At 43.1% G+C, this 19,461-nt stretch overlaps 1 protein-coding gene across 1 annotated transcript in view; it reads right to left on the bottom strand.

Annotated features, from left to right (window-relative positions):
- Positions 1–6,041: 6,041 nt before the first annotated feature.
- The window catches only part of LOC141273816 (uncharacterized), a 51,075-nt gene continuing 37,655 nt past the window's right edge, over positions 6,042–19,461 (bottom strand). The window contains exon 5 of the mRNA XM_073686193.1: positions 6,042–13,823. Coding sequence (XP_073542294.1) covers positions 12,085–13,823 — 1,739 coding nt within the window. The 3' untranslated portion in view covers positions 6,042–12,084. The remainder of the gene's footprint in view (positions 13,824–19,461) is intronic.

The following is a 19,461-nucleotide window of genomic DNA, read 5'->3' as shown; positions in this document are numbered from 1 at the left end:
ATTACCGCTTGTAACACCTTTCTGCCAAAGGATAGATCAGCAGATGAAGATAGATCAAGCCGGTAATGGTTGTAGAAGGAGATGACCATGTTGCTGACTTACATATCTTGTTAATGGACACTTCCGCCTTCTCAGCCCAGGAGACTGCCACAACTCTGGTGGAGTGGGCCTTCAGGTTCTCTGGAACTGGCACATTACTAGAGCAATAGGTTAAGCTAATGGCGTCCCTGATCCATGTAGCTATAGTTCCCCTTCTAACCTTAAGCCCTTTTCTAGCTCCCTGGAAGGAGACAAATAAGGCACCACTTCTCCTCAAAGGCGTCGTTACCTCCAAATACTGAACCAAAACCCATCTAACATCTAGAGCAGCGTTTCCCAAACTCCAGTCCTCACGGCCACTCACAGGTAATGTTTCCAGGATTTCTATAGTGCTGCACAGCTAAGAGAATTACTGATGCCTTGATGATACTTCCACCACCTGGCCAATGCTAAGAAAATCCTGAAAACATGAGCTGATGGGGTCCGTGAGGACTGGAGTTTGGGAAACACTGATCTAGAGTATGAACCCTCTGTGCCTCAATCTTTTGGGTTAGGATTGAATGAGGGGAAAATGATCTCCTGTGTTCTGTTAAATTTGGAGGCCACCTTCGGAAGATAGGCCGGATCTGGTCTTAAAATAACTCAATGTATAGTGAACTGTGTAAAAGGATGATTTACTGACAGTGCTTGTAAGTCACTAACTCTACGGGCTGATGATAGCTCTATCAGTATGAGAGTGAGAATTCTTTCTGTCACGCTTTCTAGGTTTAGAGCCCAGGGAGGCAATAGGTCTGGAACTATTGCATGCCTTTACAAACCTGATGACCCATCTAACTGCTGCCAATTTATAGTTATATAGAGCTCCAAGAGCTGATACTTGCACCTTAAGGGTACTGGTAGCCAAGCCCATACCTAAGCCCCTTTGAAGAAATTCCAGAATAGCTTAATAGGAATTTTACCCTTATCCGACTGCCCCGAAGAAGATGGGCGAAATTCCTAAGTCCTACCATAGATCTTAGTAGTCATAGGCTTCCTGCTTTTGAGCAGAGTAGTAACTAAACCCAGGGAAAACCCTTCCTGGATTAGTAACGACCTTTCAAACTCCGGGCCGTCAAATGCAGGCCCGACCTCTGAGGGAGGAAGACGGCCCTGCTTGAGGAGATCAGGAGCGTCTGGAAGGATGCATGGATCTGTCTGGCACATCCTCTTTATCCAAGTGAACCATGATCTCTTCGGCCAGAATGGAGCGATTTAGTATGACAGTCGCCTGTTCCTCTTGGATATTCCTCAAAATCGCTGGAATCAACATTAGCAGGGGGAAGCATAGGCTAGGCCAAAGTTCCAGGGAATTTGAAGCGCATCCCCTGCATAGGGTCTTTCTTTTGGATTTAAGGAGCAGAAGACAAGGGTCTTTCGGTTTCGTTTGTTTGCAAAAAAGCTATTTCTGGTTGACCCCAGCGATCTACAATTTGCTGGAATACTGTTGGATTCAGCTCCCATTCACCCTCTTTCAGTATATTCCGACTCAGAAAATCTGCTCTTTCGTTTTCTTGGCCTCTTATATGCAGAGCAGAGAGCGTAAATTGATGTTGTTCCGCAAACTGTAGAATCTGCTCTGTCATTAACATGAGAGGTTACTGTTGTCCGACATAATTCGGACGTGTTGTCCCTGTAGTTGGGAACTGAACTTCATCACTGCAATTTTTACCGACAACAGCTCCTTCATGTTTGAGGAGAATCCCTTCTCGCTGTCTGACCAGACTCCTTGTGTTGCACAATCTCTCAGATGTGCTCCCCAGCCATCTGCGCTTGCGTCCGTCGTGATTACGTCCCTGATCTGGTACTACCAAGGAACTCCCTGTGACAGGTTCTCCCGATCCAGCCACCATGTGATTGCGCTGGCAGCATTACTGGAAAGTGTCATATTCCTGTCCAAGTGTCCCATGAGTTGTTTCTCCGCTGCTAGGATATCTTGCTACAGATGTCGGGAGTGTATTTGAGCCCACTGTACCACTGGGATACATGGTGTCATTGTACCTAAAAGAGACATTGCTTTCCTTAGGGTCATGGATGGATTCCTGACTGCTCCTGAGACTAGGGTCGTAATTCTGTTTTTCTTGTCTTCCGGTAGCACACAAGTCTGTCCCTCTGAATCCAAGATAAGCCGTAAAAACGACAACCTTCCGAGGCTCCAGCTTTGACTTATCTATATTTAATATCCATCCAAGACTGACTCTGACTCTTGTCAATGTGAGTTTGCAATGCTCACTTGACCAGCCTACTACCAGGAAGTCATCCAGGTAAGGGACAATTAAGAGTATCCGGTTCTCTCAAATGCGCCGTGTCCTCCAGAATGATCTTCGTAAAGATCCTTGGGGCCATGGAGAGGCCGAAGGGCAGAGCTGTGAACTGAAAATGCCTCACATGCTTGTTGATATACACGGCTACTCTCAAATACTGCTGGTATTCTGTATGGATTGGGAAGTGGTAGTAGGCAACCTTCAGGTTGAGGACACTCATATAACAACCCGGGAACAACACCTTTATGGCTGATCTTATAGATTCCATCTTGAAGGGTCTGTAGATTAGAAAGTTGTTTAGGCCCTTCAAGTTGATTATGGTTCTGAAGGAGCCATCTGACTTCTTTATCAGAAACAGGGGTGAATAGAATCCTTTCCCCTGTTCACTTATTAGTGTCTCTATTCAAACCTTCTTTTTCACTAGGCTTAATACCTCTTGCTCCAGGTCTGCTTCTCTCTGGGACTCCTGGGAGATGAAAACCTGAAGGTCTGTCGGGGAATGCATCTGAATTCCAGTCTCAGTCTTGTCTTTATAATCCCTAATATCCAGGAACTGGACGTAATTTTTTCCCAGGCAGGCAGGAAGTGGGACAGTCTTCCTCCTACCAGGGGAGACCCGTCACTTAGGGGTTTTTCTATTCTCGGAGGAAGGACCTCCGAAACATGAAGCCTCCACTCCTTGGCTTCTTGTCCTTCCATCTGCCCTAGTCTCTGGAAAATTTACCTCTGCTATACTTCCTTTTACGAAATGACATCTTGTACTGAAGGATAGACACACTAAAAAACCCATGCTTCTTATCTGTGGCTTTATCCAATATGTCATCCAGAGCTTTGCCAAAAATAAACTCCCCTTCACATGGGATTGAACACACTTTTGTTTTAGACTGTACATCTCTTGGCCAGCTTTTGAGCCACAGAGCTCTGCGAGCTGCATTGGATAAATTTGCTGATCTGGCAGCCAGCCTTACTGAATCTCCGATGCGCCCGCGAGGAAGGCAGCCGCCCCCGGCATTAGGGAAAGACCGGCCAGGATCTTTTCTCTTGGAACGTCCCCTTTAATCTGGTCTTCTAGCTGCTGCAACCAGATCATCATTTACCTGGCAGTGCAAGTGGCTGCGACTGCCGGTTTCTATGCTCTCTCTGAGGACTCCCAGGTTTGTTTTAAGAAGGTTTCCGCTTTTTTATCAAGAGGATCCTTGAGAGCTCCTAAATCCTCAAATGGCAGGGTGGCTTTTTTTTAGAGGATATTGATACTACCACGTAAATTTTGGGAGTTTTATCCCACTTGGCTGCATCTTCTTCCTCAAACAGGTATCATCTTTTTGAAGATGATGTTAACTGCCCTTTCCTATCAGATCTTTTCCATTCCCTGTCAATGAGCGTTCAGATCCCGGGAATGTGCGCCTCTTCTTCTGATCCAGACCTCCGAACATGATGGCCTGAACAGTCCTAGGGGTCTTGGTATCGACTATGCCCATAGTTGTTCTGATGGCTTTAATCAGCTTATCCATGTTTTCTGCTGGAAAACATGGCTTACCCCCTGTGTCGCTATCTGAGGAAGATGATGATTATGATGATGAAGTTGACAAGGAGGTAGGAGAGGAAATAGACTCACCTTTGTCCTGGAATACTACAGATTCTTCTGAGTCTAATGTATGATGGCGCTCGTCCAACTGCCACTTCTGCGGCCCGGTGACTGTGCTGCTGTTGCTGCTTTGGCGGCTGCTGCTGATCAGGTGACTGCGGCTCTTGGTCCATGGTGGAGAAGATTTGCAGACACCGCCATTTTGCAGCCCTCCCTCTCTTAAATAGATGATGGATGCCATCCACCTCCAGTTCGGCCCCTCCCCCAGAAATCCGGGTAGACAAGTAGTAACAATTGCCTACCGATGCGCTCAGGCCGCGTCACTTCCTGACAGGCGTCCTGCGTGTGCACAGCCCCAGTGGCCCGGCATTCTGGCGCGCTACGTCAGCAGGGCATGCTAGACTACCTGACACATGCCCTGCACGTGCGCAGCCCCGGAAGTCCAGCCATGGTGTGCATAATACAGCTGCACTCCCGTGCTTGCGCAGCCCCGGAAGCTGGTCCCGGCGCACTCCATCGGAGGCCTCCGCATGACAGCAGCGCAGGCCCGACACTTTCAGACTGCGGCGCGCTACCATGATGCAGGCAGAACCCCATGTGTGCAGACCTGGGATGTGTGCAGGCTGGGGATGTACCTTAAAGGACCCCGCCTGCACGCCTTACTCACCGCCGACCTCCAGGCCGAAGTACAACACAGACCAAAAGGTATCTAAAGTCCCAGACATCCTCAGCCAGGTAAGTCCGCAAAGTACCATCGTGGGAGCTTCCCATGAATGACAGGAAACCAAACTGATGCGGAGGAGAGGTACCGCCTTTTTATTCAGTAGGTTTCCTGTCTTTGGTGGGCGGATCCCTCTCTCAGGTGGTGCTGTCATGGGAGAAGGGAAAAAAACTAATTTTTTTTTTTTTTTACAATGTTATAAACTTCTGTGAAGAACCTGTCAATTCCTTGGGGGATATATGGTCTGAAATGGGGTCATGTGATCCACGATCTATTCCAGCCAAAATTGTGCTCCTTCCCTTACGAGCCTTGCCATGTGCCCAAACAGAAGCATCCAACCACATATGGGGGTATTGGCGTACTCAGGACAAAAAATTGTGTACATTTTCTCCTGTTACCCTTGTGGAAATAAAAAAAAAAAAAAAGATTGAGGCTATAGTAACATTTTTGTGGAATAAACTATTTTTCATTCCATTTTGGTTTCAATGGCGAACATGGGACAAAGTTTCAAAAAACACACACTATTTTTCATCTTTTTTTGCACATTTTTATGCATGATGCAGCCAGGCCCCTTTAGTGTTGGCTGGGTGAATTGGGGCGCCTGGCCTGTTGGGGCGCGTATATAGTGCTGTGCAGCCCGCCTGTTCTAATAGTATGGCCGTCATCAATAGGCTGAAAGTCAGACATTGTGCATCACACGTATCTGTGTGACTGGCGTCCTATGCAAGCCCCATCTGTGTGCATATATACTACAGAGCCACCCACTCCATGAATTGGTAGGTCAGTGAGTGGCTGTCGCATCAGTATTTTGCACATGTGCTGCCCCTGTCTTTATCATGGAGGCCTGCTGCATCCTGCTAGTGCATTGGTAATCTGACCTGGTGTTGGTAAGGCTTTATTTTTTTTTCTGTGATGCATTTTGGTTTCAATCCTATGAAATACTTTGAAGAGTTGACAAACTTTCTGAATGCAGTTTTAAATATCTTGAGTAGTGCAGTTTTTAAAATGGGGTGTTTGTTAGTTTTTTGACATAGGCTCTTAAAAATGAAGTGGTCACAAAAAAATAGGTTTAGTAAATTTTGTTGAAAAAAATTAAAAATTGCTGCTAAACTTTTAATCCTAACAAAAAAAGTAATTTAAAAAATTAATGCTGACAAAGTACACATATGGTAAATGTTAGTTGTATTGTTATCTGTTTTAAGGGCATAAAGAGTCAGTTTGAAAATTTAGAATATTTCAAAATTTGCCTCAAATGTTATTTTCATAAATAAATGCAAATCATATCAAAATAAAACAAAGTACAATGTGATACACAATCTCAGAATCACAGGGATATGGTCTGGCTTTTACCCATGTAATTTGCCAAGGCTCGTTAAAGGGTCAATATTGACTTGTAGGATTGCTACTTCCAATAGGTGGCACTAGAGTTCTAGTCTTCTTCCTCACTGAAGAGGCAATTTACATATTTAATTTCCCAGAGGAGCATTGCATGGCTTATAAGCATCCTAACACTGGCATGTCACTTTTCACAAGGAGAAATATTAGATCAGTCAGAAGCCTCTCATACAGCCAAATCAGATCTTAATCTTTGCACTGTGGAAAAGCAACACCCTAAAACACCATATCTGCAAACAGATTCTGGTTTTGCTTTTATCCCAAGTCACTTGGCAAGGCCTGTTAGAGTCAATATTGACTTTTAGGATTGCTACTTTCACTAGATAGCACTAGAGTTCATGTCCTCTTCTTCTCTAGAAAAGCAATATTCATGTGATATGTAGAAGCATTCCAGCGAGAATAAGCTATAAATTTCAACAAAATCAAGATTTTATTTTTAGACTGTATTAGTCCTAACAAAGAAATGTTGCAATGTATAAAGAATATAGTCATTTTCATTACACTATACTTGAATCTAGTGAAAAATACAAAAGCAAAAAATTAATTCTAAACATTAAGTTCTGAACAGGTTATATTCCTGGTATATCAAAGGCCCAAAAATACCCAGAAGGGCAATTATAATAGCTACATACATGTAGCAAATCTCAATGATAAAAATAAGCAAGATGCTTTATTCTTCTTATAACCGCAGAAAGAGATGCTAATTTCACACCAATGATGATATTTCTCCAAAGCTGAAGCCTTTGTAAGAAGGCGTCAGGTAAAGTAGTTGACAGCATGTACAGTTGTGCTCAAAAGTTTACATACCAGTCATAATTTTTGCTTTCTTGGTCTTGTTTCAGAGAATATGAATGATAACAAAAAAACTTTTTCTCCACTCATGGTTATTGGTTGGGTGAAGCCATTTATTGTCAAACTACTGTGTTTTCTCTTTTTAAATCTTAATGACAACCAAAAACATCCAGGTGACCCTGATCAAAAGTTCACATACCCAGGTGATTTTGGCCTGATAACATGCACAGAATTTGTCACAAATGGGTTTGAATGGCTACTAAAGGTAACATCTGTGAGTTTCTGGGATTCAGACAGACTCTTGCATCTTTCATCCAGCCACTGACGTTTCTGGATTGTGAGTCATGGGGAAAGCAAAAGAATGGTCAACGGATCTACGGGAATAGGTAGTAGAACTATATAAAACACAGAAAAGGGATACAAAAAAATATCCAAGGAATTGATGATGCCAGTCAGCAGCATAAAAAACTGTAATTAACAAATGGAAAATCAGGGGCTCTGTAAAAAAAACAAACCACGGTCAGGTAGACCAACACAAATTTCTGCCACAACTGCCAGGAAAATTGTTCAGGATGCAAAGAAAAACCCACAAATGACATCAGCTGAAATTCAGGACTCTCTGAAAACTAGCGGTGTGGCTGATTCAAGATGCACAATAAGGAGGCACTTGAAGAAAAATGGGCTGCATGGTCGAGTCGGGAGAAGAAAGCCATTACTACACAAATGCCACAAAGTACTGTATCTCGCCTACAATACGGCAAACAGCACAGAGACAAGCCTCAAAACTTCTGGAAAAGGGTAATATGGAGTGTTGAGACCAAAATAGAACTTTTTGGCCACAACCATAAACGTTACATTTACAAAAGAGAAAACACAGTAGTTTGACAATAAATGGCTTCGCCCAACCAATAACCGTGAGTGGAGAAAATTTTTTTTTCGTTATCATTCATATTCTCTGATACAAGGTCAATAAAGGAAAAATTCTGCCGGGTATGCAAACTTTTGAGCACGACTGTATAAATCACAGAGGTGGCTGATCTCGGTGATGTAAATCCCAGAAAGTCTGTACTAGTAACACTAGTTTAGCGAGTAGCTTGTTTTGAGTTGATTGCGGGTCTGGGATTTAGGAGTGATTAGAGAGCCTGGCTGGGAAAGGTCTCTCCTATACTCCAGCCCAGGCCTTAAAGGCCTAATAATAAGCAGCTGAGACAGCTGTGTGTGTATTTTTTGCTGGAGGGAAACAGCTGTATTTATTAGTAAAAGCGTTTAAAGCTGCTTGAGTTCCTACTGCATGCATTACAGAGATTGGTTAGACCATTACAGTTACTTTGTTTTGTCTGAAGAAAAAACTGTTTGTTATATCCTATTGTGCTGAAAAAGGCAATTTCAGTTGAAGTGCGGAAAAACACAATAAAAGTTACCTTGTGTTTGCAACAAGACCTGTGCCTGTGCTGGTCTACTTGTGAGCGGAAACCCCACATCTTATTACATGAATGAACACAATTATAAATAGGATACATCAGTAACAATTACAAACATATTGGCAGCAACTGGGGCAGTTTTCAAGAAATGCTTCCAAAGCAACCTTAGTAATTGCTTGAAAGATAACGCCTTAATATTAAGAACATGAAATAAAAGACCTTTGGATCAAGCCCTGCAGTATTCAGGCATTACTTGGGCAACATGTTTTGGTTACATGTTTATAAAACCCCAACGTTACTTCTGCCTTCTCATTTAATCTTGTTTGGGATGTATAACTTTTGATATTTCCCTTAGTCTACCTTCAGAATAGATGTCAGAAGTTTCCCTTACGCAGCAGCTTCTTCTACAACCAGCGGCCCTTTTTTGTCGGTAAAGAACAAACTCAACCACATACCTGAACCAATGTCACACCCCAATTCACTATTCATCCCAACAGGTCATAAGCTAGACTTCGGATATTAACTGCAATGCAAGACTAACAGCAAAATTCTAGCAGAAAAAAAAGTGAAAACAAGTACAAAATGTGAGCATTAAAGGGAATCTGTCAGTAGGGCTAGCTCTCCTAAGCCGTTTATATTGGCATGGAGGTCATAGGAAGCCGACTAAAATGATGTCTTGATACCTGTGATCCGATGTCTTATTCCAGAGTAATACATGTTTTTTTTTAATATGTCAATGTTAAAGTGAACCTATCACTAAATTTTTTAGTACTTAATTTAAAAGCACAAGTAAAAATATCAATAATGTGACAAAAAAAAATTATATAACAAGGTATATACCAAGTGGGAGAAAAACTCCCTTTCTTGGCAGAAGCCTCTCATTAAACTGAGCCCTGATGTCGCCTCCAGGGGATTCCCCAAGCTCCTCTGCTGTGCGGACATCACTCTCCCATGATGCATTGCATCAAGAAAAGTGAGCAGCAGTCTGCGCTTTGTAAGTAATACTAGAGCTGCTCAGTTAGGGGTAAGAGGAGATGCCGAGCAGGATCGCTGGCTGCTGTATACATTGGTAACTATCCTGCCAGTGAGTCAGCAGTAACCCAGCGATCCTGCTCTACATCTGCTGCTACAGCACAATCAGCTCTGGGTCCTGTAACTCTCTCCATAACTCACCAGAAAGTGAGCTAGAGTGCAGCCCCTGGTTTCCTCCATCCACCTCCCTCTTCTGTGGTAAAGCCTTGCACCATGTTCTTGCCTATTCCCCCCACACACTGTCCAGTACTGAAGCTCAGATATTCTGAAGACAGCCTGCTGGGGTAGTGCTTAATATAACATGGAGGTCTGGATTTGGAATGATTCTCAAAATCAAAGGGGAAAATCATATTACAGGCTGATCCAACTTCAGTGGAAATGCCTCAAGACAAGGAAATGATGCTCAGTAATGTGTGTGGCCTCCATGTGCCTGTATGACCTCCCTACAACACCTGGGCATGCTCCTGATGAAGCGGCGGATGTTCTCCTGAGGGATCTTCTCCCAGACCTGGATTAAAGTATCAGTCAACTCCTGAACAGTCTGTGGTGCAATGTGGTGTTGGTGGATGGAACGAAACATGATGTCCCAGATGTTCTTGATTGGATTCTGGTCTGGGGAACAGGCAGGCCAGTCCAAAGCATCAATACCTTAATCATGCAGAAACTGCTGTCACACTAAAGCCACATGAGGCCTAGCATTGGCATGCACCAGAAGGTACCCTGGGCCCACTGCACCTGCATATGGTCTCACAATGTGGCGGAGGATCTCATCCTGGTACCTAATGGCAGTCAGGGTACCTCTGGCGAGCAAATGGAAGGCTGTGCGGCCCTCCAAAGAAATGCCTACCCCACACCATTACTGACCCATTGCCAAACCGGTTATGCTGGAGGATGTTGCAGGCAGCAGAACATTCTCCACGGCGTCGCCAGACTCTGTCACATGTGCTCAATGTGAACCTGCTCTCATCTGTGAAGAGCACAGGGCGCCAATGTCGAACCTGCCAATCTTGGTGTTCTATGGTAAATGTCAATCGCCCTGCACAGTGTTGGGCTGTAAACACAACACCCACTTGAGGACGTCAGACCCTCATGGAGTCTGTTTCTGACAGTTTGAGCAGACCCATGGATGTTAGTGGCCTGCTGGAGGTCATTTTGCAGGGCTATGGCACTGCTCCTCTTGTTCCTCCTTGCACAAAGGAGGAGGTAGAGGTCTAGCTGCTGGGTTGTTGCCCTCCTCCTCCTCTCCTGGTGTACTGGCCTGCCTCCTGGTATCGGCTCCATGCTTTGGACACCACGCTGACAGACACAACTACCCTTCTTGCACAGTTCTCACTGATGTGCTATCCTGGATGAGTTGCACTTCCTGAGAAACTTCTGTGGGTTGTAGACACCGCCTCATGCTACTGTACCTCTAGGGGTGAGAGCAGTGACAAAATGCAAAAGTGACCAAAACAACAGCCAAAAAGGATGAGAACAGAGAAATGGTCTGTGGTCACCACCTGCAGAACCACTCCTTTATAGGGGGTATCTTGCTAATTGCCTATCAATTCTATCTGTTGTCTATTCTATTTGCATAACAGCAGGAGGAATTGATTTACAATCAGTGTTGCTTCATTACTTGACAGATTGATTTCACATTGTGATTGACTTGTAGCTACATTGTGTTTAAGTGTGTTAAGTGTTTCCTTTATTTTTTTGAGCAGTGTATATAGGAAAAATTACTCTGTAGCCTTTTCTCTGGGTCTACACACAGTATATACAGTATAGATATAAAGCCCCTTTATATACACTTTCAGTGTTTCTATGAAGGTACTATTTGGTAAATGAGCTGTTACTGTCACTAAACAGCCGCTGAGCAGACGCGCTGCCTAACAACCAGCCTGGAATCTGGGGGCGTGTCTCATAACAGCATGCTGAGCTGCCAATCCCAAGATGGCCGCTCCCATAAACTGATTTTCTCGTAACATAATTCACGTCAGAATAGTCATTATTCTTCCAAAAGTAATTTATTTCATGTTTATTTATTTCTACAGTCTCCTTACTGTAATATACCATAGTATGTGTAAAGGAGATAGGCCCTCTTTAAGATCAATGGGTCGGACATAGATCTCCCTGAGAGCTTGTCTCTAGAGATTATTTTAGATGAAAGGGGTAGTTACCAGTGTGAGACATGTAGTGCCTGACACTCTTCTTCCAATGCAGATCAGGAGAGCAAACTGGAAAGACAATAGTGTAATAGAGTCTTTATCCAGGTAAATAGTTGCAAAAGATAAGGAGAGTTGCTCACCTGGCCAGGAATGTGTAACACAACCACTTATTGCACGTAAAAGTTGCTGCAGACCCACAAGGATGCCAAGATGCACAGATAGTCTTTAACATTTTCTTCTAATTATATAATTAAACAACAACCACTGATCGAATTCCTTCACCGCAGGTATCAATTTAATCAGCATCACTGTGCAATTATGGCCATGGCTTTACTTTATAGTGCTAAATCCTGCTGATGGGTTCTCCTTAAATGTATCTGGAATAAGACATCGCATCACAGATATCAATGTAACATTTTATTCACCTTTTAGGACCTATATGCCCAAATAGATGGCTTAGAAGGGTTGATTCTACTGACAGATTCCCTTCAAGGAACTATTTCATGACACTGAATTATGTATTTGGTCACTATTACCCAAAGAAGTGAATGCAGAGACCAATGCATCTAAATAACATTAATAACTGTTCTTGTAATAATAAAATATTCAACATAAAGAGAATATCCATACTATAGTAAATATACTACATTTTTCATCCTAAGTGCTCAGATTTCTCTCCACTGTGAACTTTTTGGTGAAGGAACAAATTACCTTTCTTCATAAATCGTGCCTTACATTCAGTACATGAGTAAGGCTTTTCTTTAGCGTGGTTTCTCTGATGTATAACAAAGCCTAATTTACGGATAAAGCATTTCCGCCATTCAGAATTTGTCCCTGGCTTCCCTCTTGCATGGATTCTCTGGTGTATAGTAAGATCTAAACTACTGTTAAAAAATTTTCCACAGATTGCACAAGGGTATGACGTCTTCTTACTTGTATGCAGCTTCATGTGGCGTATAAGATAGTTATTACTTGTAAAGATTTTACCACACTCTAAACAAGAAAATGGATTCTTCCCAGTGTGCAGCCTTTGATGTCTCAGTAGGTTTTGTACTTTAATGAATGTTTTCCCACAATTAGGACAGGAAAATGTTTTTTCTGACAAGTGAAGTCTACGATGGTCAACAAGTTCAGACTTGCTGGAAAACCATTTGTCACATTCTGAGCAAGAAAATGGTTTCTCGAGTCCATGAAATTTTTGATGCCGGATAAAATTTGCATTACTGAGGAAACGTTTTCCACACTTGGCACAGGAAAACGGGCCTTTCCCTGTGTGGATTTTTTGATGAACATTGAGATTTGTTGCATTGGAAAAACACTTTCCACAATTTTCACATGAATATTGTTCTCCAGAATGAATCATCTGATGTCTTCCAAGAGATGCCTTACTGAGAAAAGTTTTACTACATACGGTGCAAGTGTGCGGTTTCCTAAACATGTGGATTTTTTTGTGTGTGGAAAGTCCAGATTTACAAAGAAAACTTTTCCCACATTCAGTGCATAAAAATGGCTGGTCTGTTTTTCTCTTTTGATGAACACGTCTTCGATGGATATCTTTGCTACTAATTACCTGGTCTGTGTCTGTTGGTAAATAAATGTCAATTTCTGATGGCTGTCCCTCTTGAAAGTGATGAGCTGTATGATGGTGTGTATGGAATGTAGGAGTGTTAATGGCTGTATTTTCAGTGTAGTCTCCAATATATGAGCTTGGTTCCTCCTTAATATGAAACTGACCCTGCGCAAGTTCTGTTGATGTAGAAAAGTCTATGTCTGTGAGATTTGATATATTATATGAGACTGGTTCGTCCTTAATATATGAACAGTGATATTCTTGCATGTAATCTGTGACACTGGGATTTCCCTCATGTGACATTGGTTCTTCCTTAATGTGGACAGTGTTGTATTGTATCGGATCCAGTGGAGTATGCAGGCCAGTGTATGTAACCCTTCCTTCATCATATAACACGGATTCCTCCTTAAATTGGGAAGTAAGAAACTCCTGTGTATTCGTGGGTGTAAGAATATTAGCATCTGTGAGGATTCTTTTCATTTTTTTCTGGGCAGGAATTGCATATGTATGGTCCAAAAATATAGGGTGGTTGTAATTATTGGACTTTTTTGGTGCATTGTCATCCTCATTACATAATCTCCCAAAGTTATCTGGTGTATCTTGTTCTATGTGACATGTGGATGGACAAGTCCCCAGTCTTGCCTCACTAGATGTTGCTTTCTTGGTAAAAATGTCCTGATGGCGTATCAAGCTAAGTTCACCCATTGATGGACATCTTACTTCCTGGACTGCTGTATGAAAAACATGGTTATTCTTCAAATAGAGTGGTGAAGATAAAGGTGAATAAAATTCTCCAAGTTCATAAGTAGCCCTAGTCAAATCTGTTAAAAAGAAAAATGTGATGTATTACCACAAGTAATTATTTGTAGACTATTAATCCAAACTTAGTTTTACATGAAAACATCTACAGATAAATCTTCGGAAAAAATACTTAAAACATCAGAGTCTGAATTCAGATTAAACTAGTGTCATGGAAACTGACTGTTGGGGTCATGCATATTGTAATAGATCTATTTTTCAATGGAGACACTATTGGACCCCTCTCGTTTATAAATGTACATGTACTTTTGTACTCGTGATGGCATAAGCATGATAAGCAACACACAGTTCTGGTATTAAATACTCACGAATGATAAGCCATGGCTTTCATAACTGTACCAACCAGCGTGCAGGAGGTCGGATCATGTTGGGGTAATTAAAGTGTAGGTACAAGGTTCCAATATTTTTGGCAGCAAAAAATACACTTTAGGTCACAATTTATAATTTTACAATTTATGCCAAAAACCCCAGATGACCTAATGAACAGAGGAACAATACATCTGGCAGAATTAAGAATAATTCACCCCCCGCACGAGTGGCCAAGGTGAAGCTATGTCGTCACAAATGGGCCAAAATTTCACTGGACTAAAATAAGCGACTAGTTTCTTCATACAGGAGGCGTCTTGAAGATGTCAACACCAACAAAGGCTTTTGTACGATGTATTAAATACATTTCTGTAAGCGTGTTCAATACTTTTTCCCTGTGCTATTTCTCGTTATTACAAAACTTAATTTATGGACATCTATGGTTGATTTCTTTGCCTGTGTGGATGGGATCGGTTGTTACCAACATATGGTGAGAATTTCATGTCAATAGCCCCTTTACAAATATATTTACTTAGAAAAGTGGTGATGTGTTCAATATTTATTTCACCCGCTGTATATATTATGAGACTTGTCATGTGTTATTACTATAAACAATTACTACATTACTTTTGGGTAATGTCCTAAGTTGGTTCAGCAACACCCAGCAGATCATGTCTTCTGAGGTATTATCATGATGAGGTCCTGAAATAAAGTATCTTAAAATTTCAGTATGTAAATGTCTTATGTGGCCTTGTGCTGAACTGCTGGAATACAAATGTCCCCAGAACCGATATAGCCCTTCTTATCTTCACCTAGGCCTGGTAATTAAAGGGTTTATCCAGGACAATTTTTTTCTCTTTACTAAAAAGTAACTGGCAGGTAATTACCATAATTGTTACCTACTTGCCTGTCATGACCATCTCTCCTGGCACATAGCGGTCACAGACCGCTCCTGCCGGTGATTCAGCGTTCTCCACTGATGTCACTTCGACAAAGCACTGTCTTTTACTCTGCTCTGATCTGTTGACGGGGAGTGACTAACTGTAGTGGCAGCAGACTGTCAATCAGATATATATATATATATAGATAGATAGATATAGATAGATAGATATAGATATATAGTACAGACCAAGAGTTTGGACACACCTTCTCATTTAAAGATTTTTCTGTGGTAGTCACCGGAAATGGTTTTCACTTCACAGGTGTGCCCTGTCAGGTTTAATAAGTGGGATTTCTTGCCTTATAAATGGGGTTGGGACCATCAGTTGTGTTGTGCAGAAGTCAGGTGGATACACAGCTGATAGTCCTACTGAATAGACTGTTAAAATTTGTATTATGGCAAGAAAAAAGCAGCTAAGTAAAGAAAAACTAGTGGGCATCATTACTTTAAGAAATGAAGGTCAGTCAGTCTGAAAAATTGGGCAAACTTTGAATGTGTCCCCAAGTGCAGTTGCAAAGACCATCAAGCACTACAAAGAAACTGGCTCACATGAGGACCGCCCCAGAAAAGGAAGACCAAGAGTCACCTCTGCTTCTGAGGATAAGTTTATCCGAGTCACCAGCCTCAGAAATCGCAGGTTAACAGCAGCTCAGATTAGAGACCAGGTCAATGCCACACAGAGTTCTAGCAGCAGACACATCTCTTCAACAACTGTTAAGAGGAGACTTTGTGCAGCAGGCCTTCATGGTAAAATAGCTGCTAGGAAACCACTGCTAAGGACAGGCAACAAGCAGAAGATACTTGTTTGGGCTAAAGAACACAAGGAATGGACATTAGACCAGTGGAAATCAGTGCTTTGGTCTGATGAGTCCAAATTTGAGATCTTTGGTTCCAACCACCGTGTCTTTGTGCGACACAGAAAAGGTGAACAGATGGACTCTACATGTCTGGTTCCCACCGTGAAACATGGAGGAGGAGGTGTGATGGTGCTTTGCTGATGACACTGTTGCGGATTTATTCAAAATTGTAGGCATACTGACCTAGCATGGCTACCACAGCATCTTGCAGCGGTATGCTATTTAATCCGTTTTGCGTTTAGTTGGACCATCTTTTATTTTTCTACAGGACAATGACCCCAAACACACTAAGGGCTATTTGAGCAAGAGGGAGAGTGATGGGGTGCTACGCCAGATGACCTGGCCTCCATAGTCACCAGACCTGAACTCAATCAAGATGGTTTGGGGTGAGCTGGACCGCAGAGTGAAGGCAAAAGGGCCAACAAGTGCTAAGCATCTCTGGGAACTCCTTCAAGATTGTTGGAAGACCATTTCCGGTGACTACCTCTTGAAGCTCATCAAGAGAATGCCAAGAGTGTGCAAAGCAGTCATCAAAGCAAAAGGTGGCTACTTTGAAGAACCTAGAATATAAGACATATTTTCAGTTGTTTCACACTTTTTTGTTAAGTGTATAATTCCACATGTGTTAATTCATAGTCTTGATGCCTTCAGTATGAATGTACAATTTTCATAGTCATGAAAATAAAGAAAAATCTTTAAATGAGAAGGTGTGTCCAAACTTTTGGTCTGTACTGTATAATATATTATATATATATATATATATATAATGTTCTGATTGACATATATATAAAACAAACTAAGCCTCAAGGGTTCTCTTTCCAGTCTATCCCCTGCGTGAGCGTCAAACATGTATGGCACTCATCATTAAGGGGTTAAATGGGTATTTCTGCCTTAACGGTCAGGTATAAATTCTGTTGTCTGGATTTTTTGATGCCTCTGTGTAGCAACAGTGCCCCCATATAGTAATAATAACTCCATTGTGTATCCATATAGTAATAGTGCGTTCTTTAATGGCTCCACAAAGTAACAGTGCCCAATCTAATTGTATATATTATACAGAAACACAGTGGGGGCACTATTATTTGTTAGCCCTTTGTGTCCCCATACAATAGAAATCACACTCACCAAAATTCTGCATGTCCTTCCAATAAAGTAAACTGAAATTCACTTCCCCTTGCTCCCACAAAGAGGAGCTGCGGCCTATTTTTCTTCCTCACTGCTGTCAGGTACAGGTGGTGTGATGAGGTGACATCTTTGCACTGTCTGACATCTCCTCCATGACCCAGACCTCTGGCAGACCTCAGATCTTAAGCATCCTGTGGCTTGTCAGAGTGAATGGAGGAACAGGGAGCCAATGCCTCTCTGCTTGACTACAATTTTTTACAGCATCTGTATTCCATCAAGGATGATGTGAAGAAATAAGACCACCGTATGTAACATTTGTGATAAGTTGAAGACATGACAATATTTGTCATGTAAACAATATATATAGTTGAAGATGCACTCCACATCAACATTTTTATTAATTGTATTGTCAGTTTGTAAAGTACGAAAGGTAAATAGTAGTGAAGCGAATCTGCTGAGAGCTTTATATGTGAATTATTGGCTCTGTTTTGGTCATCCGCTGTACCACACGTGCTAGACTCCGTCTCTAAGAATCATTCAGCTGAAAAACTCAAGTTTCTCTATGAATTCCTAATCAGAGTCACATTGGGGCTTTCATCGGATTGCACAGCGAAACAGATTTTTTTTTTTTTTAAGATGCTATGAGTCAGAAAGTCATCACATGGTACTATGAAGGATCAAACGAGAGTGAATAATTCACGAATTAAGTGCCTAGGTCACTACTATTCACCTTACAAATGGACCATATAATAATAATAATAAAAATGCTGTATGTGTTCCCTTTAAGGTGTTGGGATTGAACAAAAAAGTGCAATAATTCAATAATAACTAAAATTGCTGTCAGCAAGATGGAGAAAATGTTTTCTCCATTGAAAGTTTGTGAGACAACCAATAAAGTAGAAATGTGACCCCAACAATCACATTCATTACCAACCCACAGAATGTCATCAAAGCAAAAACCCCTAAAAGCTCTTGGCTAAATCCGCCACATATGTACGAGGAATGTGTGCACTGTGTAACATCCCTGGCGGCGTGCTTGCATGGTGCACCACCTCCCACCATGCAAGACCGCAATCTTACCTGTCAGTCCATGCTGCACTCTTTGCTCCATTACCTGCTGTGTCCATGTCTCTTGTCTGATTGCTTAGGGCGTCGGCGCGGCTTTCTGCTTGTTTCTTATAGCTACTGTGTGCACGGTCCTAATGCGTCCCCAGCCTATTGCTGTGAGTCACTGGATACTTAAACCCCCTCCACCCAGTAGGAGGTGCCTGAGCAACACTTTCACTCAGTTTGTCTTTTGCAACTGAGGTGCCAGGTCCTGTCCTGACTCTAGTCTGTTTCCGCCACCCTGGGGGCTGAGTACCCAGGGCCGCTACCTGTATCTCTGACTTCTAGTCTGTTTCCGCCACCCTGGGGGCTGAGTACCCAGGGCCGCTACCTGTATCTCTGACTTCTAGTCTGTTTCCGCCACCCTGGGGGCTGAGTTCCTAGGCTCGTTCCTGTATCTTGTTCCCGGTTCAGTTCCTGTCTGAACAGTGTCCTAGCCCGTTACTTGTTTCTCTCTATGTCCATACCTTCCCTTTGCCTGCAGTGTCTGAACCTGCACCTAACTCCAACCCGTTGTCTCTGTACTTCTGTTCGTGAGTTTTGTGTCCACTCGCTACTTCATTGTAAGTACCTTGTGTGTATCTGGTTCTGCTTGTCCCCTTCTCCCTGCCTCCGTATCTACCTCCTGTGTTCTAACCATCTTCCTGTATTTTCCAGTCTGTTCCATGCGAACAGAGCCCTGTCCTGTCTGCCTTCACCTTCTGCTCCGCTTGCTCACCGCACCTGCGGTTTTGCTCCGCTCCGCTTGCTCACCGCACCTGCGGTTTTGCTCCGCTCCGCTTGCTCACCGCACCTGCGGTTTTGCTCCGCTCCGCTTGCTCACCGCACCTGTGGTTTTGCTCCGCTCCGCTTGCTCACCGCACCTGCGGTTTTGCTCCGCTCTGCTTGCTCACCGCACCTGCGGTTTTCTCCGCTCCGCTTGCTTACCGCACCTGCGGTTTTGCTCCGCTCCGCTTGCTCACCGCACCTGCGGTTTTGCTCCGCTCCGCTCGCTCACCGCACCTGCGGTTTTGCTCCGCTCGCTCACCGCACCTGCGGTTTTGCTCCGCTCCGCTTGCTCACCGCACCTGCGGTTTTGCTCCGCTCCGCTTGCTCACCGCACCTGCGGTTTTGCTCCGCTCCGCTTGCTCACCGCACCTGCGGTTTTGCTCCGCTCAGCTTGCTCACCGCACCTGCGGTTTTGCTCCGCTCAGCTTGCTCACCGCACCTGCGGTTTTGCTCCGCTCAGCTTGCTCACCCCACCTGCGGTTTTGCTCCGCTCCGCTTGTTCACCGCTCCTGCGGTTCTATTCCTGTATCCCAGTCT

The sequence above is a fragment of the Phyllobates terribilis genome, unplaced genomic scaffold (genome assembly GCF_046119375.1).
Source record: "Phyllobates terribilis strain yellow unplaced genomic scaffold, ASM4611937v1 Scaffold_5__5_contigs__length_657084704, whole genome shotgun sequence".
Classification (NCBI taxonomy): Eukaryota; Metazoa; Chordata; class Amphibia; order Anura; family Dendrobatidae; genus Phyllobates; species Phyllobates terribilis.
Note: the sequence above shows the minus strand (reverse complement) of the source record. Positions and strands in the feature narration are given on the sequence as shown.